The 25,326-nt window shown below is 36.5% G+C and overlaps 1 protein-coding gene across 1 annotated transcript in view; it reads left to right on the forward strand.

The window, feature by feature from the left end:
- Positions 1–25,326, forward strand: part of MYO3A (myosin IIIA) — a 223,605-nt gene that overhangs the window by 32,220 nt on the left and 166,059 nt on the right. Inside the window, exons 3-5 of the mRNA XM_090268047.1 lie at positions 3,889–3,993; positions 4,818–4,917; positions 24,754–24,830. Of these exons, the coding sequence (XP_090124173.1) occupies positions 3,889–3,993; positions 4,818–4,917; positions 24,754–24,830 (282 nt within the window). The remainder of the gene's footprint in view (positions 1–3,888; positions 3,994–4,817; positions 4,918–24,753; positions 24,831–25,326) is intronic.

Below are 25,326 nucleotides of genomic sequence, written 5' to 3' on the forward strand. Positions count from 1 at the left end.
GGCAACCTTTTGCTTTGCAGGACACCTAACCAACTGAGCCACACCAGTCAGGGCCTGGGTTATAAATTGATTCACAGTCTGATCCAACTAAATTCAGGCCTCTATGAAAGGGTATTTTTTTATTTTTTTTTTTGAGGCTGGTTTTTGAGGTCTTCAAAGCTGGTACTGACCCCAGGAAATTTACTCTTAGCTGTTTCTTTTCTGATTCTCTCTTCTAAGCTAACTTGTCTGTGGTTATCTTCTTGCTCTCATGCAGCTACCAACCTCCTTGTAATTACCAAGGTCTCCACTGTTTTCAAGAATAGCCTTAGGCTTGAACTATCTCATCTTCTTTCCCAAATAACATCAGGTTCGTTGGAGAGAGTTTTGGAGCTCTGTTTTTATGGCCTGCTTCTCTCCCCGGGCAAAATATCTGAGCCAATGTCTGGACATGGCAGCAGGGACAGTGGCCCTCATTTCTTGGAGCAACACCCTGTTTTATAATCAGGGTTGTGGACCAGAGAGGTAGATTCTGGTCTCTTAATTTGTATATTCTCACATCGTGAGAGGTCATTGGTGACCCCTATTATTCTTGGCTTGCCACTCCTGAGTTAGAACTCAATTTTATAAATGGGGGCTGGGTAGAAGAATGGAGCCTCTCACATACACCTGGGTTTTAGTATCTGTGACACAGGATTGGGGAGAAGGGTGAGAAATGCTCATGGCCTGTCTGTCTCAGGAAGTTTCTGTAGACCTTGGATTTGAGCCAGGGGAAGACTGAATCCCAGCTCCTTGGAAACACTTCTCCAAAGTAGAGCCTTTGTCACTGTGCTGACCAGAGGTGAGGAGAGTGGCTCTAGTGTCCCAGACTCTTGCTGTCCTTACTAAGGTTTAGTTACATTTTTGAGTGTTTCTTCACTTGCTATATGTCCTTACAAAATTTCAAAAGATTAATTGGCTGTTTATTTTTATAATTTTTACCAGTTATGGTTGTTTCACTGGAGGATGGGTCTACAACATTCTTCACATCACCATTTTGGGGGGAAAAAATCCTATGAAATATTTAAGAAAGAAATAATGAGTTTTGTTGACTCATTTATGAGACCAGCATTATACTGACAAAAGAATATAAAAATATCACAAGAAAAGAATACTATATTCCAACATTTCACATGACCATAGATGCAAAAATCCTTAACAAATTGCACCCAGTTATATATAGAAAATGTTAATACATCATAACTGAATGAATTAATCCCAGGAATGCTTGTTTCTTAAAACAACAGTAAAATAAGTTTGTTACATATTGAAATTCACTGCATCATATAATTCACTGTATTAAGAGAAGAAAATCATGACAAATATGCCAAAATTCAAAACCCATTTGTGACAGACACTCTCAGAACACTAGATATAGACAGAAATTTCACCTAATAAAAGTTCATTTACCCAATTTTTTTAAAAGTAAGCAAAAGAATTTGGACTCCTACAGATACATATACATATATTCAATATCTTTAGTCAGTGAAGTTCAAGTTAAAAGCATAATAAGATTACTAGTACACATCAACTAAAATGGCCAAAATTTAAAAGAGTATTAATACCAATATTTGTGAAGTTGTGGAGCAATTGAACTTTTACACATTGTTTAGACCTACCTATATGTAAATCCTAAAACTATAACACTTCCTTAAGAAAATGTAGAAGAAAAGTTTTTATATACTGTTTGTAGGAATGCAGAATAAGATAGCCACTTTGGGAAATAGTTTGGCAGTTGCTTAGGTCAAGCATATGACCCATCAGACCCAGCCATTCCTTCTCTTAGATATTTACCCAAGAGAAATGAAAACTATATTCTTGTAAAAACCTATATGTGAATGTTTAGTAGTTATAATTGCCCCAAACTGGAAACAACTCAAATGCCTTGCAATTAATGAATGAGTAAACAAACAATGGTTTATCTATTTAATAGAATACTCGACATTACAAAAGGCACAAACAACATTATTAAAGGAGCATTTAAAAAGGAAACCAGATTTAATGGGCTGCACACTAATGATTCAATTTCTGAGAAAAACTATAGGGATAGAAAATGGGTTAGTGGTTTGGAGAGGGTTTTGGCTACAAAGGGATTGAAGGAAGATTTTTATGTGATGGATTTGTTCTGTATCTTGATTGTCATTGGTAGTGGTTATGTGACTAATATTGGGTTGGCCAAAAAAATTGTTTGTTTTTTTCCATAAGATGGCTCTAGTAGTGCTTACTTGTCTTTAACTTTATTGGAAACAATTTTGTTAGATTGTCTTGTGACAGCATTTTAAAAAAACATCGAAATTGGTGAATTTTTGTGCAGCCATTTTAATATTGAAGATGGAAAAAATATGCGACATTTTTGGTGTATTGTGCTTTATTATTTTAAGAAAGGTAAAAACACAACTGAAATACAAAAAAAAAAAAAAAGATTTGTGCAGTGTATGGAGAAGGTGCTGTGACTGATCGAACGTGTCAAAGGTGGTTTCAAAGTTTCTTGGTACTATTGATGTTTTAGCCAAATAATTCTTTGCATTGGAAGATGTCTAGCAGCACCCTTGGCCTCTACCCACTAGAAGCCAATAGTGGAGATAGCTGACATGCTCAAAATATTCAAATCAATAAAGTTATTGGTGAAAATGAAAAATGTCTTTTATTTTACAGAAAAAAATAAATGAACTTTTTGGTCAACCCAATACATTTGTCAAAATTCGGAACTGTACACTAAACTAGGTGAATTTTATTATATGGAAATTTTAATTCAATATATCTTACTTTTTTAAAAAAGTAAAGTGTATATTATAAAAATTCTGTATTCTAAACTTTAATAAATGGAATAACTTTTAAATAAAAATGGATAACAAAGTAAAATTTGAACTGCTTAGTGCAAATTGTATAGTTGCATCCGTACTTAAATTTTATTTAAAAATTTTATTTACCACACATTCCTTGGATTCCTTTATTCCCCCTGTGACATCCTCATTGTTTACTCTGCATTAACATAATAGGCAAGGGCAGAAGAGGCAGCCAAAGAGAGGCTCACTTTGGAGACAGGAAAAAGCATTTAGTCTCTCTGCAGTGATTTTTGGAAACTTTCAAACTGGTCTTGAAACTTGGTTCCTTTAAATAAACGCTTTTCAATTTAAAGGGCTCTAATTTCTTTTCAGTCAATTTTGAGTGATTTCATGAACTGATTATGCTGGGCCCCAGTGGAGGCACCGCGACACTGTTTTCCGCTGCCAGGGCAGAATACTTTTCTCTCTATCCAGTTAGAGGATCTTTGCCCTTCTTGATATAGAAGAAAATGAAGGTTTTGAAATGTTAGGGCAACACCTACTCCCATATAAGCTAAAAGAAAATTTCTTTGAATGTAAAAAGACACTGGTTATAAATGGGGTTCCATCTAATTGTTCATTTTTAAGTTTGTGTTTGGATTTTAAAACTTTCCCTTATAGAAACAGTATCTTACATGATGGTTAGATCAGCCAGCCAGCCCATAATGCATATTCAGGGATCACTAAGCATTGTGGTATCAACTCTGCGATCAGACTAAGTTCATATCCTAGCTTTGTCACTACTGTGTGACCTTCTGCAAGTTACTTTACTATTTTGTGCCTTGGTTTCCAATCTTTTACATGGAGGTGATAATAATACCTATTTCAGAGAGTTGCAAGTCCTAGAGATAATACTATAAATGGATTAGAAATATGCTTGGCACAAAGGATATGTTCCTTCATCTATGAAATCATAAGGATGATGAAAATAATCACTTGAAACAAAAAAAATGAAACAAATTTTAAAATGTTTTGAGGAAACCTTTTACAGCAGTACTTACAATGTCATTCATTTTAATATCAATCTTGAAATATTCTTTTATAGCTGTGCAATGGAGGATCAGTGACTGATCTTGTGAAAGGATTTCTGAAAAAGGGTAAAAGAATGAATGAGCCCATAATTGCCTATATTTTACATGAAGCACTAATGGTAAGGCAATTTAAATTGTTTCTGCATTAATTTTGAGGCAGTTCTAGTTAAATAAAACATGTGAATTCTATTTTTAGAAAAATATTACTACATTAGCATTTATTGATGCAAGAGTGTATGCAAAATCTGAAGTGTTTAGCATAACTAAATTCTTTTTTCCATTAGCAATCTACCCTCATTTTGTCAGCAGAACCTTGAGTTCTGACCTCCTAAGTGTATTTCTGAGATTGTGGTTATGATGAAGGTAGATAATGTGTATTTTTATGAAGAGTTAGGCTTTTATTTGCTATTATTTAACATAACTATGGAGAACATTTTCTTCTGTTCAGATCAACACATTTAATAAAGTATTTGATAAGAGCTGAGGGCATGCCCTGCTTTTAAGAATTTTTATATAGTCCAAGATGGGATAGTCCAAAATGGAAATGATCTAATTTGATGTGACTAATTCATTATTAAATATTTAAGAATACTTGAGTGTTAATTTTCACTGTTTCCAATTGGTTTTTGCACAAATGCATCCATCTGAAAAAATGTTTTTTTGTTTGATACTTTTTAAAAAAATAAATATTTTCGCCTTGGCCAGTGTGGCTCAGCTGGTTGGAGTGGAGTTTCATAAACTGAAAGGTCATGGGTTTGATTCCCAGTCAGGGCACATACCTGAGTTGCAGGTTTGGTCCCCAGCTGGGGCAACTGATCAATGTTTCTCTCTCACCTCAGTATTTCTCTCTTTCCCTCTCTTCCCCTCTCTCTAAAATCAATAAGCATGTCCTTAGGTGAGGGTAAAAAATAAAGAAAAGAAAAAAATATTTTTCACCTTCTAGGGACTTCAACATTTACATAACAACAAAACTATCCATCGTGATGTAAAAGGAAATAACATCCTATTGACTACTGAAGGTGGAGTTAAACTGGTAGATTTTGGTAAGTTTTGTTTGAAATGCATGAGTTCGGGCTGCAAAATGAATATCAGTATATGATTTGATCACTTTCCATCTGCCTTCCTTTCTAGGCATTGAAAGTAGAGAAAAAGCTGTAACTCCTTGAGGTTAGAAAATGCAGAGATTTTTAAAAATTTGGCAGATGAGAGATTCCCAGAAGAAAGAGTGACTTCTGTTAAGTCAGCTAGCTTGTGCCCATAACACAACTGTAGCCATCTGTGTGGCTGATTCCCTAAAATAGGTGGCTCCCTAAATGATTATCCTAAGCTTAAATTCTTACAGCCTTGACTAGTAATTGCTTTACAGATGGGCATATGCTCAAATCCAGGATTTCGAGATGTGAGGGGAAATCTTCAAAAGTCTCCAGGAAAAATTTTTCCCCCCTAAAAAGGAGGCACAGGGAAAGAAGGTCTCTTTCTTCCTCTGGACCTCTGTGTCTTACTGTGATGCCTGAACTGCTATAGCCTCCTTGTTCTGTCCTGAGGTGTTCCGTTTTAAGTGGAAAGCCAACCCTAAGAAAAGCAGAGCTGAGGACAGCAGGAATAAGGGTTTTTGATGACATAATCAAGCCACTAAATCAACCAACTTTGGAGCCTGCCCTAGCTCCGGACCTTATGTCACACGAGATAATAATTTTCATATTTACTAATAAGCCAATTTGGAATTTCTATATCATAGCCAAGGGAACCGTAACTGATACCTCTCTTCTTCATCTGGTTATTTACCAGTTGTGACAGTGCTCTTCCACACTACCTCTCACGTGGTGCCTACTAACAGTACCCCAACCCTGTGGGTGGGCATAATTGTTCTAAGACATCTCAACATCCTTCATTTATTCTTCCCCTTTCCTTCCCCTGCTCTCTGGGTGGGTAAGGTGTCCTTCCTTGTGCTCCTGTATGTTTATATTTCTCAATTTTTGTGTTTTCACATAGAATTATGATTATCTCTTTTGTCATAGAAAAAGATACTTAGAAGGCTAAATAAACAGGTGTTTGAGCAGTGGAACTATGCCTTATTCTATTTTGTTGACCTAATGTTTTGGACATTAGTAGTTCACTAATCATTGAATGAATGAATCTTCCTTCATTTTGCATTTTGGAAACTGAAGCTAAGAGAAGTTCATTGATTAATTTTAGAAATGAATTTTTTTTTTAGAAATGAACTTTTTAATATCCACCTATTTAGCTCTCTGAAGTTCTGGCATAACTTAGAAATGAATTTCAGAATATTTATAGAGAGGAATGAATAAACAGCATATCTTTCAAACAGACATGCATGTGCCTTTTCTTTTTCCTCAGATGAGCTTTTGAAAACTACCAAGCAGCTGTGAGTTTGACAGGTAATTCCTGATTAATAACAGTGACACAGCTAGTCTGTGTTGCTAGTTGAGTACAAAGCTGTGTGTTTGAACAATTTGGCTGGGTGAGAATACTAATAAGAATGGGTGCTTGAAAAGAAACACATACAACAAAAAGCTCTTCACTGATCCAGGCAGGGCCCTGACTCTCCTCAGAGAATGATTTTGGCTCCACTCTAACAGACCCAAATGGATAACTTAATATTTAACTGGAGATCTCACTAATTAATTAATTCTCTTGCTCTAAAAAATGGTTACAGCATAAATAGCCTAGTTGAAAATTGTTAAAGCAAGTGTAAATAAACAGCTTGTCAGCCATGAAAGAAAAACTTGATAAACCAGTTGCTTTGAGAATAGCAACTTCCTGGGTTATGCTCCAAAGTAATGTAGATTAAAAACACATACCTAAATAATAAATAAAGTGACCTTTTATATGATATCTTTATAAAGTAGTCATAAGTTGGAAAGTGACAAAATGAGAGATTTGGTTTTAGATTAATTGACTTAAAGACTTAACTTTCAGCAGCAATTAAAAGAAGGCCGCTGCTTATTAAATGTGCTTCTAGGTCTGATACTAAAATGCTATTTTTGTATATAAGATAAAGCATATATTTCTGTTTCCCATGGTAAGAGGACATAGATTCAGTTTGCCTAAAGTAATATATAGGTTTTCATATTAATTAAAACCTGAGGATAGAGGTGCATTTGTAATCAAACTTCTTAAGGGCAGAAGGAATAGATGTGGTAAGCCACATACTGCAGAATCAAACTGAACATCAATGTCCTCACCTAATGTTTAAATCAAATTTTCAGAGAAAACTTTAGATGAATGTAAAGGTTATAGAATGCATGTTATTTGAATTTCTCACCTCATAACATATATGGTAAGCTCTTGGATACTGAAGACCTGTACTGGGATGGCTACCAGTCCTGAAAATGTCCAAAGTGTGACTCCACCACCTCATTCATCCCCAGAAATCTGCTCCCTATCAAGAGTTTCTTGTCTTAGAAAGTCACTGTATCTATTTTGTTGTTCAAGCCAGAAATCTTAGGCTCATCCTGAGACTTCCCTTTTGTTGACTTCCCACATCTACACTGATTCAGAAAGGCGTGGCTCTCTAAAATATGCATATATCCTCAGGTTCCATCTTAATTGCACCTCCCCAGTCCCAGCCATCATCTCTGACTTGGGGTCCTGTAGTTAGACTTTACCAATCCCCCTGCATCTCGTCTCATTCTCTTCCTCCCGGTCCGTTTTCCACCCTGCAGCCAGAGGGGCCCTTTCAGAAAGTACAGGTGGTCCTGCCACTCTTGCTCAGTATTCTGTTCAATGGCTTCCTCTAGCCCTTGGGAAGGGCTTTCCTATGGTCCTCTGTGCTGGCACAGAGTAAGCACTGAATAATTGATACCTTTTTATACCCCCTGGTGCTTGTTAGGTGTCCTCTCTCTGTTGTCTAAGAGCCAGGTCAGCTACTTTCAACTTCATAAATGTGCCACACTCTTGCAGTCAGGGCTCTGGCACATGGAATTGAGTACTTCAGAGTACTTAAAAGAACTGAGTGCTTCCAAATACTTTCAGGGTACTCTAAACTTTATTAGCATGCTTTCCTCTTTTGCCTATCTAAAAACATGATCTTCATCTCAGCCTGCTTGAGGCATCTCTCTGTCTGGGGTGAGATTAAAGTTCATTCCAGAAGGAATGCAAGAAAATTACTGAGGGAATATTCAGTTTTTAATATTCAGAAATGGGAATTTGTAGCAAGACCCGGGCTATCTATTGAGAAAGTTTTGTCTAAATTGCTCTACCTTTTCTTCAGCATCTGGAAAGAGAATTTCCAGGGGTACACCATAGAGTTTCAAGTAGGAGAGAACAGAAACAAGGGAAATCTTTTGTTGTGATTGCTTTGTCATAGCCAAGGGCACCATAGCTGATACCTCTCTGCTTCATCTGGGTAGTTATTTACTGGTTATGACAGTGGTGATTGTGGAAAAGTGAAACAGACAAAGAGGCAGCAGAGTGAGATGAGCTTTAAAAAAGTGAAGATGACAATGAGGGCAGAAAGGAGCCCTTGCTCACCCTTCCCAGCACTGCCATTCAGTGTTCCAGAGGAGGCCGCAGTCCAGGCTGGGTGAGCCACATTGTTGTTCCTTGAGGGGCAGAGTGATTAAGCGCAAGAAGTGCTGCAGCTGAGCTTCCTGAAACTTTTACACTTAGTTTGCAGAAACTCAAAAGTACCTGAAAATCTGGCTGAAGATCTTCTAGAGGGGGTTGCTCAGGAAGGGGAGTGATGCACAGAGCAGATCATATGGGCTAGGTCTGAATAGGTGTCACAGCCACACCTCAGTGTGAGTCTTCGTCTGCCAGGAGGAACTACAGAAAACCTTGCTTGCACAGGGAGAACAGAACCGAAGTTCAATGATGCAGACACTAGCACGGAGGCGATTAGGGCCCCTATCAGCCAGGCAGATAAAGGCACAAAGCCCCAGAGACTAGAGGCCCACCACACTATCTTCTCCCTGCCCGCAAGGTCTTATAGGCTGACCACCTTCCCTGACAAGCTATAAGTTTCATGATGACGGGATTCTCCATCTGGTCTATCACTTTATCCCTAGTAGCACATTGAAAGGGCTGAAAATAAGTATCTTGCATGCATGAATGAATGAATGAATGGGAAGTAAGATTTTCCACACAATTTTTGACCTTGAGAAAGTCACTAAAAAACTCCAAGAACATCAATCTTCTCATCTAAAAGTATTTTAAAAAAGCTCCTACCTCCTACAGTCGATTGCTCTGAAGTGTAAACAGGATGATATGGTAAACTATTTAGTAAAATTACTGACATTTTATAATTTTTAAAATGTCTGAGCTATTACCCTTATTATGAAATTAAACCTCATGTAGCCTCTAGTTCAGTGTTATACACAAAGTAGGTACTCAATAAATAGTAAATAAATACTTTTTAATAAATAACAAAAATCTGAGTTCCTAAAATAGATGCCTCTCTGTTTAAAAAAAAATAGCCCTTTGCTATAGTAAATTCAGTATTACTTTAATTAGTAAGCTTTTATTTAATTACACTAGAACTAAGATTCAGTTTGATAATACTAGTTAAGAAAATATTTTTTCTTTTTTTGCTGTGAGATATGCTTTCATAGAAAACTACCAAACACCTCAGAGAGCAAAAAGACAAGTGAGCTTGTAAACATTATTAATGAAATATATTAACAGTCACTGGTGTGTGATCAATCAATAAATAATATGACCTCTCAAAAGGCAACCCCTTTAGGCAAATCAACTAATGTCTGGAAAAACAGTCCTTTTCCAGAATAGAAAAGTGAAAGAGAAACTAAATTTGAAGGGCAGTTCTTGGTTCTCATTTCTATGGATTTCTCTCTGGGGAATTTCATTTCTGATGGGATAGTTAACCTTTCAATACAAAAGTACAGAATGTACTTTATGTGATTTATTTATGTATTGTTCTTATGACAGAGTATTTTATGGCTTTAAATCTCTTATTACACACATGCCCAAATTTAACCCAAATCTCCAATGAGTAATGTAGGTCAAAGAGAAGTTGTGATTTATTTATTAAAACCTACTTTTTAGCATTGAGTAAGGCAATTATATCTGAACTTAAAAACTATGAAGTTCCCTTTATTCCCTCCTTTCTTCCTGAATAATTCAGAAAAAAGGCTTTAGGTGAGGTATTTGCAAACTTGGAAGTGTGGGGTGTAGAATGTGGTCAGACCTGAAATAGGTGAGGAAGGCATCCATGCTGGGAAGGTGGTGGTAGTGGTGACTTGGATGGATCTTGAATCTCTGAATAGAAGAAAGAGATAATTTTTTTTCGGGGGATGATGGTGATCCCAACTGGGTTGTCAGTGTCCAAGCTAGATAATAAGTACTTCTGCGAAGTGGTCAGGATGGAGATGAGATTGTTTACTTAAAGGGGGCTTAATACAATCAGGAAAAATAATTGGACAATGGGAGCCAGGTTTCTTGCTGTTGGAGAAAAGAATGACAAATGGAAAGGGAAAAAACTGAACCTAGTGGTGTTGAATTAGAATTGGAAGGGTCAGTGTCAATTCATGGTTTTCAATATGTATAGATGAATATACTGTAAAAATAAACATGTCACATGTAAGGATGTATGTGTACATGTTATCTAGCTGTTTCCACTAGGAGGGCTTGCAGGCATTAATGCCTCAAAGGCAAGCACATCCATCAAGCACCTAACTTGGTTTTTAAATATAATTCTTAACTAAGAAGAAGCAAGGATTCTTGGAGAAAGGCTGATTTTTAGGGCTATACAAGATGAACCCGGACCTTAGTGTGCCAAAAAGTAAGGAAATGCTCAAAGAATGATTGCGACATGTCAAAAGCCAAATTGAAGCTATTCTCATTGATCAAACCTGGGAGCTTCAAAATGATGATAATTATGGTAACAGTGGTAAGCCATTGAATGAAATAGAAATTCATTAATCTATGCTTGCACATTTACATGCATAAATACATGAAAGGAAAGAAGCAAAAGCTGAAATCTTAAAAAATGCCCAAGTCATGAAATTCAAGGAAAGATTAAGGAACCACCCCCCCCTCCCCCAGATTGAAGGAGACTAAAGAGACATGACAACTAAATGCAACACATGATCCTGCATTGGATCCTTTTGTTTTAAGAACATATTGGGATGCTTGATGAAATTTGAATGATGTCTGTAGATTAGATGGCAGAAATACATAAATGTTAAATTTCTTGATTTAATGAGTTGTGTTGTGGGTATTTAAGAGAATTCCCATGTTTGTAACAATTACACACTAAAATATTTGGGGGGAATGGACATCATGTAGCCTACTTACCCTCAAATGGCCTGGATAAAAATTACTTGTACTTCTTTTGCTAACTTTTCTATAAGGTTGAACTCATGTCAAAAATTTTTAAAGCTATGGAGTAGAGTTGGAAACAACAGAGAAATCTAAAGATGTTTGCATATAAATATATGTCTAAAGATTTTATATATATCCACATATCTCAAATATACATATTAGGTAGTTGAATAAATCTTGAAAATATGAAAGCTAATGCCCATAGCTTCAGTATCTTCCAGGTGATCACAGCTGATCATCCCACAAAAACCTGAACAATCAATGGAATCTTAGATGATACGAAGTTTTGAGCCAAGGAGTACAGAAGATGCTTCACAATGGGTGCACTCAAGATGTGGCAGTGGTTGTGACTCCCAGTCAGCCAGCTGGAAGGGAAAACCCACCAACAAATGAGCCATCAATAATCAAAGCCCAAGTACAACAAGAGAGCCCACATAAATTGAATAAAAGGCATCCCTATACCATCCAGATCAGGAGATTAAGAAGAGTGCACCATTGAGTCCCACAGAACTCCTGCCACAGAATACCACCCACAAACACAGGCAGTCAAAGCAGAGCAATCTGAGATGCAGAAACAAACAAAAAGAGTCACTTAAAATGGGGAGATGAATAACATTCAATCAAAAGGAAAAGAGAAATTCCAAGAAAAAGAGCTAAATTATATTGAGGCAAGCAATCTCTCAGACATAGAATTCAAAATAATAACTATAAGGATACTCAAGGAATGCAGTGAGAACTATAAGGAAACTTATGGGAGCTACAAGGAACTTAGTGGGGACTACAGCAGCATGAAAAAGGGACATAGAAACTATGAATAAGAACTGGGAAGAAATGAAGAATACAACATCTGAAATGAAGAATACACTAGAAAGAACCAAAAGCAGGCTAGATGAAGCAGAGGACCAAATCAGCAAGCAGGAAGTAGAGGTAGGAAAAACAATACCCAGTTAGAGCAACAAAACAAAAAAAGACTCAAAAAGAACAAGGATTGTTTAAGGGAGCTTTAGGACAACATGAACTGTAACAACATTCACATCATAGGAATAGCAGAAGGAGAAGAAAAGGAGCAAGGGATAGGAAACCTGTGTGAAAAAATAATGACAAAAACTTCCCTAACTTGGAAAGGGAAAAAGTCATGCAAGTTCAGGAAGCACAGGGTCCCAATAAAGATATTCCCATTTCCAGACACATCATAATTAAAGTGGCAAAGTTTCAAGACAAAGAGAAAATCTTAAAGACAGCAATGGAGAAACAGCTAGTAACATACAATGGAGCTCCAATAAAGCAATAAGCTCATTTCTCAACAGAAACATTGCAAAGCAGAAGGAATTGGCACAATATAATCCAGGTAATGATAAGCAAGGACCTCATTTAAAATGGAAGGTGAAATAAAGAGCTCTTCAGACAAAAGAAAGCTAAAAGAATACATTTCCACCAAGCCAGCACTGCAAGGCATGCTAAAGAGACTGCTATAAAAAGAAGAAGAAAGGGAGAGAGAGAGAAGAAGAACACAGGTGTGTTTACCTTAAACATAGAGGGATTAAATGCTCTAATCAAAAGACATAAGGTAGCTGAATGGATGATAAAACATGACCTGCATATATGCTGTCTACAAGAAACCCACCTCAGAACAAAAGACCTACACAAGCTGAAAGTGAAGGAATGGAAAAAATATTCCAAGCAAAAGGACATGGAAAAAAGCAGGGGTAGCAATAATTATATCAGACAAAATAGACTCCAAAAAAAAAGGCCCTAAAAAGAGACAAAGAAGGTCATTACATAATACTTAAAGGACTAGTCCATCAACAGGATATACCCCTTGTAAACATATATATATATCCAACATAGGAGCACCTAAACACATAAGGAAAACCTTGGAGGACTTTAAGAAAGTTATCAACAGCAATACAGTCATCATAGAGAATTTTAACACCCCACTATCAACATGGATAGATCTTCCAAACCAAGAATCAACAATGATACTGTGGCATTGAACAACACTCTAGATTAAGTGGACTTAATCTATATGTACAGAACCATTCACCCCAAAGTAGCAAAATTTTCATTCTTTTCAAATGCACATGGAATATTTTCAAAGATGGACCACATGATAGGACACAACACAAGCCTCAACAAATTCAAGAAAATTGAAATTATATCAAGCATCTTCTCAGACCACAATGGCTTGAAACTAGAAACCAACCTGAAGGAAAAAACTCAAAAACATGCAAATTCATGGAGACTGAGTAACATGTTGTTAAGTAATGAATGGGTTAACAGTGACATAAAAGAACAAATAAAAAAGTACCTGGAAACAAATGAAAATGAACACACAACAACCCAAAACCTATGGAACACTTGAAGGCAGTTCTGAGTGGTAAGTTCATAGCAATACGGACCTACCTAAAAAAGATAAAAAAATTTCAAGTAAACAATCTCACCTGACATCTAAAAGAACCAGAGGAACAACAATAAACAAAACCCAAAGTGAGTAGTAGGAAGGAAATAATCAAGATCAGAGAAGAATTAAATGACATAGAGATTAAAAAAAAAAAAAACAATTTAAAGGATCAATAAATCCAGAAGCTGGTTCTTTGAAAAGATAAATAAAATTGACAAATCTTTAACCAGATTCATCAAGAGAAAAAGAGAGAGGACCCAAATAAATAAAATCAGAAGTGGAAGAGGAGAAGTTACCACCAATACCACATAAATACAAAGGATTGTAAGAAATTACTAAAAACAACTAACTGTATGCCAAGAAGTTGGACAATCTAGGCAAAACTGACAAATTTCTAGAAACATACAATCTTCCAAAACTGAATCAAGAAGAAGCAGAAGACTTGAAAAGAACAATAACAACTAGTGAAATTGAAGCAGGAATTTAATAAATTCCCAGCACACAAAGCCCTGGACTGGATGGCTTCACAGGTGAATTTTACGAAACATTTAAGGAAAAACTAACTCCTATCCTTCTCAAACTATTCCAAAAAATTCAATAAGAGGAAAGACTCCCAAACTCATTCTATAAGGCCAGTATCATCCTAATTCCAAAACCAGATAAAGACACAACAAAGAAAGAAAACTACAGTCCAGAATCTCTGATCAACATAGATGCTAAAAACCCTCAACAAAATTTTGGCAATCTGTATTCAGCAATACATTAAAAAGATCATGCACCATGATCAAGTGGGATTTATCCCAGAGATACAAGGTAGTATAATATTTGCAAGTCAGTAAGCATAATATCCCACATTAAAACATGAAGGACAAAACCATATGATCATATCAATAGTTGCTGAAAAAGCATTTGATAAAATCCAGCACCCATTTATGATAAAAACTCAGCATAGTGGGAATAGAGGGAGCATACCTCAACATAATAATGGCCATATATGAGAAACCTACAGCCAACATTACACTCAACAGGCAAAAGCTAAAAGCTTTCCTCTTAAGAGCAGGGTGTCCACTTCACCAGTGTTAACATAACATTGAAAGTTCTAGCCACAGTGATCAGACAAGACAAAGAAGTAAAACGCACCTAAATTGAAAAGGAGGAAGTAAAACTGTCACTATTCACAGACAACGTGATAGTGTATGTAGACAACCCTATGGTCTCCACCAAAAAACTACTCAACGTAATAAGTGAATTTGGCAAAACAGTGGGATACAAGGTCAATATTCAGAAACTAATGGCATTTTTGTACACTAACAATGAAATATCAGAAACAGAAACTAGGAAAAAAATCCCCTTTACTATAGCAACAAGAAAAATAAAGTACCTAAGAATAAGTTTAACGGGGGAAGTAAAAGAACTGTACTTGAAAAACTATAGAACACCGAAGAAATAAATTAAGAAAGACACAAATAAATGGAAGCATATACCATGTTCATGGATTGGAAGAATTAACATCATTAAAATGTCCATACTACCCAAAGCAATCTATAGATACTACACAATTCCTGTTAAAATACCAATTGCATACTTCATAGATCTAGAACCAATACTTCAAAAATTTATATGGAGCCGGAAAAGACCCTGAATAGCCTCAGAAATCTTGAGAAAGAAGAACAAAGTAGGAGACATTACAATACCTGATATCAAACTATACTCCAAGGCCACAGTAATTGAAACAGCCTGGTACTGCCATAAAAACAGACACATTGATCAATGGAACAGAATACAGAGCCCAGAAATAAATCCATGTCTCTACAGCCAATTAATATTTGACAAAGAGGGCATGAGCATACAATGGAATAAAGATAGCCTCTTCAAAAACTGGTGTTGGGAGAACTGGACTGGTACATACAAAGAAATGAAACTAGACCACCAACTTACATTGTACACCAGAATAAATTCAAAATGGATAAAAGACTTAAATATAAGTCATGACACCATGAAAGTCCTAGAGGAAAACATAGGAAAACTCTAGATATCACACATAGAAATATTTTTGCTGATGTATCTCCTAGGAAATAAAAAAATGAATAAATGGGACTACATCAAACTAAAATGCTTCATTACGGCTAAAGAAACCATCATCAAAATGAAAATGGAACATATTATATGAAAGAACATATTTGTCAATCATACATCGGACAAGGGTTTGATCTCCAGAATATATAAAGAACTCATACAACTCAACACCAGGAAGACAAACAATCCAATTAAAAAATGGGCAAAAGATCTGAACAGACATTTCTCCAAGGAGGACATACAGATGGCCCATACACATATGAAAAGATGCTCAACATCACTAGCCATCAGAGAGCTGCAAATTAAAACTACAATGAGATACCACTTTACACTTGTCAGAATGGCCATCATTAACACAACTACAAACAACACATGATGGCAAGGATGTGGAGAAAAGGGAACCCTAGTGCACTATTGGTGGGAATGCAGACTGGTGTAGCCACTCTGGAAAACAGTATGGAATTTCCTCAAAAAATTAAAAGTGTAACTGTTTTTTGACCCCGTGATTTGGCTGCTGGGAACATACCCTAAGAATTCTTGAATCACCAATTAAAAAGAACTTATGCACCCCTATGTTCATAGCAGCACTATTGACAATAGCCAAGTGCTGGAAACAACCTAAGTGCCCATCAGTAAGTGAGTGGATCAAAAAATGGTGGTACGTTTACACAGTGGAATACTATGCAGCAGAAAGAAAGAACTCCTACCTTTTGCAAGAGCATGGATGGAACTGGAGAATATTGTGCTAAGTGAAATAAGCCAGTTGGTGAAAGACAAATACCATATGGTCTCACCTAAAACAGAAACCTAGTGAACAGAGAGAAAACAAACAAGCAAAATAGAACCAGAGGCATGGAAACAAGGAACACATTGACAGTGACCAGAGGGGAAGGAAATAATGGTGGAAAAAAGGGGAAGGGACTAGTTAAACAGCGTGTATGAATGACCCATGGACATGGGCAACAGTGTGGGAATTGACTGTAGAGGTAAGGGATAAGATGGGCAGAGCAAGGCAAAGGGGGAAAAATTGGGACAACTGCAGTAGAATAACAACTAAAAATACCAACATTTAAATGGCCCAAATTTTATTGTAAACTATCTCCCATTTCCAAATTTCCAAGGAGTGAAATCACCTTGCAAATGAAAATCTAAAATAAAGTCACATAAAAAGAAAGAATATATTGAAAAAACTAGGGGAAAGAACCACTTTTAAAATATGTCAGAGCTTTAGAATTTGCATACCTATACAAAAAAAAATTATTATTTTACTTAGCTAATTTTTTTTTTGCTTTGCGTTACCTTTATTAGAAAAGAAAGACATTTATAATTCTTTTGATATCTAAAGCAAAATCATAAACAGACTCTCTTTTAGAGTTATGTAGTTTCAGCTAAACTTGTGGAATTAAGTGTTCCTTGAGTTGAATATTAATTTGAATTAAGCTATTCAACATTATAGATAATGTCATATGTCTTAGTCAAGGGGGTATTTTAGTTGTAACAACAAGAAACCCAAAGTAGGTCTGAAAAGGCCATGTCAGATAAGATGAACAGGACAAAGGGGATTGAAACTGAGATAAGAGAATGGAAGGCAAAAACCACCACTGCTTGCTGCCTCTTGCTCTCTCATTGAGAAACCAGATTTCACCGCTGCTTCTCTTTGAGTGTCTACAGACCAGTCTCTCAAGTTGTCATGCTGCCCATCAAGGCTACTCAAAAATGCAGCCTTCACCTTCCCAGTCTGTATAACTGTATGGGTCCACTGCTAACAGCTAACGGACCCTATTTTTAGCATCTCATGTCAAAAGAATTTGAAGTGGAAGAAGGAACTCAGTTGAACCAGCTGAGTCAGGTTTTCCTTTTTAATCCAATCAGCCATGTCTAGGAAACTGGCTGATACGGTACCAGCAAGCCTGCCTGGGCCTGCCTATTCTGCAAATAACTGTGAATAAGGATTTTTTAAAAGAGGACTATGGAGAGAGAGAGGAAGACAAAGATATTTTCTAAATATTCTAGAGAACATTATTTCTTATTGATGTGCACTGCCCTATATTCTGAAGATGTTCAGAATTTTAGTTTTTAATTGTTGAAATAAAATTACATAATTAGAGTATATCTAAAAATTCTATTATGAAATTACAAATGGATTTCAGACATTTTGAAAGTTTTTATTTAGTAAAAGAGGAAACAAAACAACATCTAGAAATTTACCTAACACAAAATAAACTAATTACTCCAATGTAGCTGTAAATGTTTTAATAAAGCTACCAAGTAGGCCTTTCCATGGTGCGATAACTTTAGGTGAACTAAAAATACTTTCCTTATATTTTTTTAAGAATCACCTTTTTGCCTTCTCAGTTGTTCTTATTGTAAAGTGTTTTGGACTAGAATTAAATTATGTCAGTCTGCAGGACAATGGAAGAGGTGAATGGAAAAATAAGATAAGAGACCACTGATGATAATGTACCCTAAATGAGGAGTATTATATATACTCAATTCTCTATAACTGAGTTTCAGTACTACACACACACACACACACACACACACACACACACACACACACAAAGTCATACATAATATAATGGCACAGGCAGCTCTGGGTGCATAATTCATGTGTTCAAAACTAAGGAGAGTGCAGCAAGCAGTAATTTTGATATCTTTAGAGAAAGCATTACACCATTTCTGTTACATGAGCTGAATATTTAAGAAAGGCCAGGTGGACTGGAGAGAAGACAGATTTTTTAAGAGAAATCACATTAGTATTGGTAGAAGTGGTGGTTGCATAGAACCAATTACCTTGAGTAATCTCATGAACTCTTTAATGTTAAAATTGGAGATAACCTTGACTTTCATTTGCTGTGTTAAGTACAGGAATGTCAGAAGATTTCTGATATCCCTTGTATGCAAAATGTTGTATGGATATGAATTTCCTAGTGAGAAGTATAAAACTTTTATGAAACTCACTAAGTAGTTTGTAGCCCAAAGGTAATGAGGAATCATTGGTTTATTCCAACCCCTAAACCAACAATGAGAAAACAAAAGCCTGGGCCCACTGTGAGATAGACCCTAACTCCAGTGCTCACCTCACCTCTGTCAAGTCCCTACTCTGGTGGAACACAGTTACCTGTGGGGCCTTCTGGAATTAGTGTCAATTCAGAGTTAGTGTCCAGTAAGCCCAGAAAAATCTTTATTATTTCCTTGTCCCCGGTGTAGAGTCACCCTGGGAAAAAGCCACTGGTCCCTTTGGGAAGGTTGGAGAAAGATGAACAGTATAAATTTTTGGCAGCGTGCTGGGGTTCTCTCCTTCATTCAAGTGTTTCTGGGTCTATAAAGTGCCTGAAGTCTTGAAATTGACTTCAGAGGCCATGACAGTCTATTTTTATGATTCAAGTTAGACTTTTGTTCACTCAGCTTAGAAGTATTTTGCTTATACAGATCAAATAAGAATTTAGTAGGCTTCCCATCTACAACTATGAAGAACACCAAGATCAAGTAGGCATTACCACCAGTCCCTGCAAGTCAGACTCTTACTGCTTTGACTCTGCTGCTCATTATGGTAACCATGCCCACCTGGCTTTTGGTAAATAAGGGTCACCACTTGACCCCTGCTGCCCTGTCATCTAATTATTCCCATTGCATTTAGATTTCCAAGTTTAGTGGCAGCAGTTCCCATTTTAAGTTATAGCCTACAGAGAAGAGTGATAACAGAGCTCTTCAAGGTTGCTGGGACTCCTCTCAAAAACATTTCTCACAGTTCTTTTGAAAGATATAGCCTGTGGACCCTCCCATGTTGGGTGAGTAGGTCTTAAATGATAAATCCACTCTAACATTCCAGTCTTCCTAAGCCTTTGAAACCCTTCCTCTAGAGTAAACTCATGTAGTCCTGGTATTACAAGTTCATGTACTGGGAACCACTCTTTGGTCCATGTCTGAGCCAACCAACCAAACAAACTGGTAAAGAAAAGAGCCTTTCTAACTCCCCAAGCTGCAATATTCAATGCACTGTTTCTGCTTAACGGAACCATATCAATAAATGGAGTCTGATCCAAATTTATATTCCTCCCACCATTATCTTATACCCTTAATGTCCATTCCCACACATATTGTCTTACTCTCTGTATAAATTTTAAAATCAAGTGGTACTTTGTACCTTTGTACCTCATCTTTAGGCTCATTCTGGGACTTAAGTCTAATTATAGGTTTAGAAGCAGAGAGAGGTGGTTAGGGTGGGTCCTGAAGAGAGTAAGTAGTGTCTGGTAAGGCAATACTCATACATCAGAGGAGGCCACTGTAGTTTTCTCAGGCAATGAAAGATTAATCTTTAATGGGGTTAGAGGGGTTAATTGTACCAGCAATAAAGACTTGTCATGAGTTAGGAGGTCAAAGCCCCCAGCTTCAACAGGTCCACATTCCAATTTTCAGGATGCCATCCCTTTTCAATCAATGCCCTCACTTTAACAGTAGACACACTGTGAGGCTGGGAGATTAATTTGCAATTCAGCCACTTGCAAAATGAGATTCTGGGTTTGTTTTTCAGCAATCTCAACTCTTCAGCTACATGAGAGAAGGTTCTCTTTAAGTGAAGACATAGAAGCTTTTGGGCCATTTATGCAGCACTTGAGCTGGAAATTTGAATCTCTGAGTTTGTCCTTTTCTGTCCTCACTTTGTCCAGCGACATTAGAAGCAACCAACCAATCTCGTTATACTCAATAGTTTGACAAAACTTTTTAAAGAGATCATATAGATGGTCACCCTGAACTATACCTCTTGTAAGGGTTTGATTACAAGTACCCAGTGATGATATTTTGCATATCTCTATTGCTACCTCATGCCCATGAACTATCGGTACTCTTTACTACTAGAAATAGAGCCATTAGTGTCTTTAAACCTAAATCCAATTCCAGAAGCACCAGACCAATTCAGAAAACTCCTCTAGAACCACTCTCAGTACCAAAATCTGTATTAGGGTTCTCCACAGAAAGAACACACAGACACACAGACACACACACACACACACACACACACACACACACTCACACACACACTCATGTAACTGTGGAGGCTTGGCAACTCCAAAATCTGATGGTAGGCTGGCAGCTGAGGACCAGAGAAGAGGTGCAATGGGTCCAAAGGCTCTGCTGGAAGAACTTGCCCAGTGGAGGTCAGTCTTTGTTCTATTAAGGTCTTTCACTCATTGAATGAGGCTCACCTGCATTATGCAGAAAAATCTGCTTCACTCAAAGTCTACTGATTTAAATGTTAACCTTATTTAAAAACACCTTCATAGAAACATCCAGAATAATGTTTCACCAAATATCTGGGCCACATGGTTCAGCCAACTTGACTCATAAAACTAGTTATTGCACCGTCTTAACCTCACTACCAAAATGAGAATATTGGATGGTGTCATACATTTTATGGCCCCTCTTGTTGAAAAAATTCTATATTTTTATGATTTCAGTTCTTATTTCTGCAGTATTTTGTTTTTAACAAAACAAGCAAACAAAATATCCCACGGTTTTCCCTTTGGTCTCTGGAGATGTCAAGGATTTTACTGTATGGTTATAGACAATCAAGTTCCCTGAAATTTTCTGGTCTGCTTAAACCATGTTGGTAACCACACATATGATGCTTGTACTGACGTGCTAAGACCCTAAGAGACCATTTGACTTAAGGTATGTTTTTCTCCCTAGAAGCAGAACTAATGTGATAGGGAACAGATTTACTGTACAGCCATCCAACAGCCCAGGAAGCCTTACTGAAGGGACCTAAAATAGCATAAAAATTCCCCAGAAGTGTAATGGAGTAAAAGGGCTGAAGAGTCATTAACATAAACCTCCTTCATATTCCTGAGCCTTTGACTTTCAGTGGATTATTGTCCTCTCTTCTAATCTGTTTTCTGTTTAGTCCTGATCTCTTTTTGGCCTCCTGTTTTTTCAATAACCTTTCACTATCCCAACTTTCTGTCTGGAATTTTCTGTCCTTTGGTGTTTTCTCCCTTGAGATGCTTATGTAACTGTTTACTTTGGTGACTTATTCCATTAGTTCCTCTCTGGACAAGATGATTTTGCTAATGTTGACATCCTCGGGCTCCTGTGCTCATCATTTAGATTCCTGTTGCCTTTTAAAGTCATTTGTGTCAATCATTTTTTAATAGAATGTTATATTTTCCTACCTTCTTAGCTACTTTCCTTGTGAAAATTTATATTGTGTAGAAATGCCATTTGTCCTCAGGAAACTCATCTTTCTCTCCAGCTAAAGTTTACTAATCTGAAATGAACTTTAGAACCATTAAGTTGCCTTCTAGCTCTGTAGCTGTTTGGCTGTGTTAGTAAATGGTCTGGAGGTTTAACAGTAATTGCAGAAGCAGTCAACAAATGTGAGATTTGGCAAATGACTCCTTCATCTCTTTAATAGTTGAGCGTGTGTCCTGTTTTTTAATGTGATAATCATCCAATATTCTCCAACTCACCGGTTTCTTATTCTACAGAGTTGCATTTTTCCTTCTTCTTAGACTTTCTGTTTTTCCTTCTTTATAACCAGGGCTGAATTTTCATTTTTTTCATACAGTTTACAGGAACCAGGGGTAAAACATTCTTTCTTCAGGATCTCAACAGACACTAAAGGACATATGAGGCTCTAGGAGCATTGTAATTCGCTTCCCCAGCACTCTTTAGACCAGTGGTCTTTGAAAGGAATGTCAATCAATACTAGGGTGTTTGCAAAATATCATCATAGTACAGAAAGAAATACTCATTCCTCTATTACAGTTATTTTAATCTCATCCTTTAAAACTATCTTTATTTTATATTTCATAATGTCTATATTAATATATTAGTAGATATTTAGAGAATAGACTGTCTTTATATCTATGTAGAGCGTACTTGCTCAAAAGTTTTTTATTGTTTGGGATGTGTGATTTAAGGGTTTGGAGGTCAAACATTTGCTCCTTCATGTGTAAAATCATTAGGGTCTTGTATTAATCAGGCTTCATTGGTTGTAAGCAACAGAAACTAACTGACCAACTGAGGCAAGAACTGAAAACAACAATGCTGGCTTACAAAGTCAAGGGAGAAGCTGGGCCATCCAGCCTCCTAAGAAGAGAGCTATGGCAGCCTCAGACTTCAGGTGCAGCATCACCTGTGTTAATCCTTAGGGCCCTGCCATTGGTTGTCTCAGCTCTAGTTATCTCTCTCCCTCAGTGTCTCCACTCAAAATCCACTTTTCTAAGGAAGAGAATCTGGATGTTCTACCTGCCCAGGAGTCACATGCCCCACCCCCGAAAACCTTTTCTCAACATCCTTTCATAAATATTTACTGTGAAATATTTCCTACTATCAATGTTTATAAATTCAGATGCCAAGACATGAGTACCTACTGAAAAATGCCAAATATGACATAATTTTCATACCCAGAAAGAGAAAATGTGTATCAGATGATTAGTCTAAAATGTCACTTTTCTGCCAGAAACAATACTTCTGATTTTTTATTTTATTGTGGTTTTTTCCTTTCCTTTTCCATTTCAGTTACTTGACATTTGAATCCTTAAACTTTCTCTATAAAATTGAAACAAAAATGTCCACCAAGAGTCAAATATAATTTAAACTTTTTTCATAAATATTTAGAAACCCTTAAACTTTAGCAAATTTAGAATCAATTTTAAATTAAATTGCTCTTAAAATCTGTATATTTTTCCAAGTACATAAATAAATTACTATATACTAATACTGCTGTGAAAGTCAAGCTTAATTACTTTTGCCTTTAGTTAATAAAAGAAGACAAGATCAAATGTTTAGATTTAAATTTAATTTTTTCTGGAAGGTAGAAGGCCTGAAGTAGAGGTAGAGGTAGAAGATGTCTTTTGGAGAAATGTGATATTAAATATTGATTCACTTTCATCAAATAGTCTGTTAAAAAATATTTAAGGATGAATCCTCAAGCACACATTTAGGAAATCTTCTTTGAATTTGAAAAAAAAGGATTTAGTGAAGATATTTTTTCCTGTTAAATAATCTTTGTTAAGGGCAAAATTTGAAGGTCATAGATAAAGATTCTGTTTAGGACAGGATTTATACATAGATGGAGTAGGTCATTAAGGGATGCAATTAATGTGGAACCAAAACATACTAGTACCTGACCCTCTGCTCAAGTATATTTCCACTAGTGAAATGCCCATTTGGTTGAATTTCATGGTAAATGTCAAATGCCATCTAGAGGAATCAAATATATCCAATTTTAAATTTCTATTTGTGCCTTGTTCTACTTGGCTTGTCAGATAAACATCCAGAGCCTAAAACAAATGCGGCACCAGGGAGGTACTTTTCAAAACAGGGCAATCAGGGAGTTAAAGCCCATGATTTGGGTATAACCCATCAAGTCCAGAGCAAGTCAAGGAAGATAGCACTGAACCACCAGAGGGAAGTAGCCAGACCCCTGTGTGAAGGGCACAAGTGTAAAATGCGAGGACAGAGACTTTCCTCCTAACTTTCTTAAGGGCCAGTTAGGGTTATATCTAACCAGGTGAAATTAATGGGATGAAATGTTTGAAATATTTGATTGTAGTCCTTTGCTCTATGTTCTCTCTAAAGGAAAAGAATGGATTCTATTAATGGTGTTGCTTTAAATAGATGTTAACTTGAAACTTCCAGTCACTCACTTTGTGAATACCACCATAAAATATTGTCAGATTCACCAGACTTTGATAGTGAGCAGAGGGAGGGAGGAGGATAGGAAGCATACCATTCAAATAACAATTACATGCTGAAATACACAATACAGACAATTAGTTAAAAATGTAGAAGGTCAAAAGAAATAGAGGTTAGTATGAACAAAAGCAGATTAAAAGTCAACATGGGGGACCTAAACTTGAAATGGAGCTTTAAGGATACAAAGGATGGATATGAGAAATAGAAAACAGGAGGACCAGTCTGTATTTTAGCTATGCAGAAATCTTGACTTAGGATTCTTTAACATGAAGTTCAAGTCCAGTGCCAGCTTAAGGAAACGGAATTTTAATATTAGTTTGTAAGCAAGCTTATTGCAGTTGGAATCTCTTTGCATGAAAAATTAATGCAAGAAGTAAGTTTTGTCTCTTTCTTCCAGGTGTGTCTGCACAGCTGACCAGCACCTGGCACCGTCGGAACACTTCCGTAGGAACACCATTTTGGATGGCTCCTGAGGTCAGATAGAGTTTTAGGGAGACAAATGTAATATTTGATCCTTTCTGACACTCCTTTTAATGGGTGCTCTATCTCCATATGTGTTTTGAAATATTACTATTATAGAAGAAACTGTTAGTTGTTATTTTTATGTGAGGTTTTTGCATGTGTGAGGAAGAACATGGGAGGTGCCCAATAAATCAACTGAATGAATAGATGAGTGAATGAAGCATTGAATGAATGAATGAATGAATCAGGAGAAACTGCTTGCAGTCTTAATTTCATTAAATTTGTTTTTAATTGCTTAGCATGTATCACTATAAATAATATTTAGATTCTGGTTTTAAATTATTTTAGAAATATTATGAAAAACCCTAGCCATTGTTTAAGATCAGATTCAGGTACATCAACCTATATAACAATTTCCATAGTAAGTCTCTGCTTGGGAACTGTTAGCTTTAGTATATTCTTGTCACTATTACAGTTGGGATGTAGAGAAACTACCAAAATAGTTAAG

Source organism: Furipterus horrens, unplaced genomic scaffold (genome assembly GCF_987537825.1).
Source record: "Furipterus horrens unplaced genomic scaffold, mFurHor1.1.pri manual_scaffold_2, whole genome shotgun sequence".
NCBI lineage: Eukaryota > Metazoa > Chordata > Mammalia > Chiroptera > Furipteridae > Furipterus > Furipterus horrens.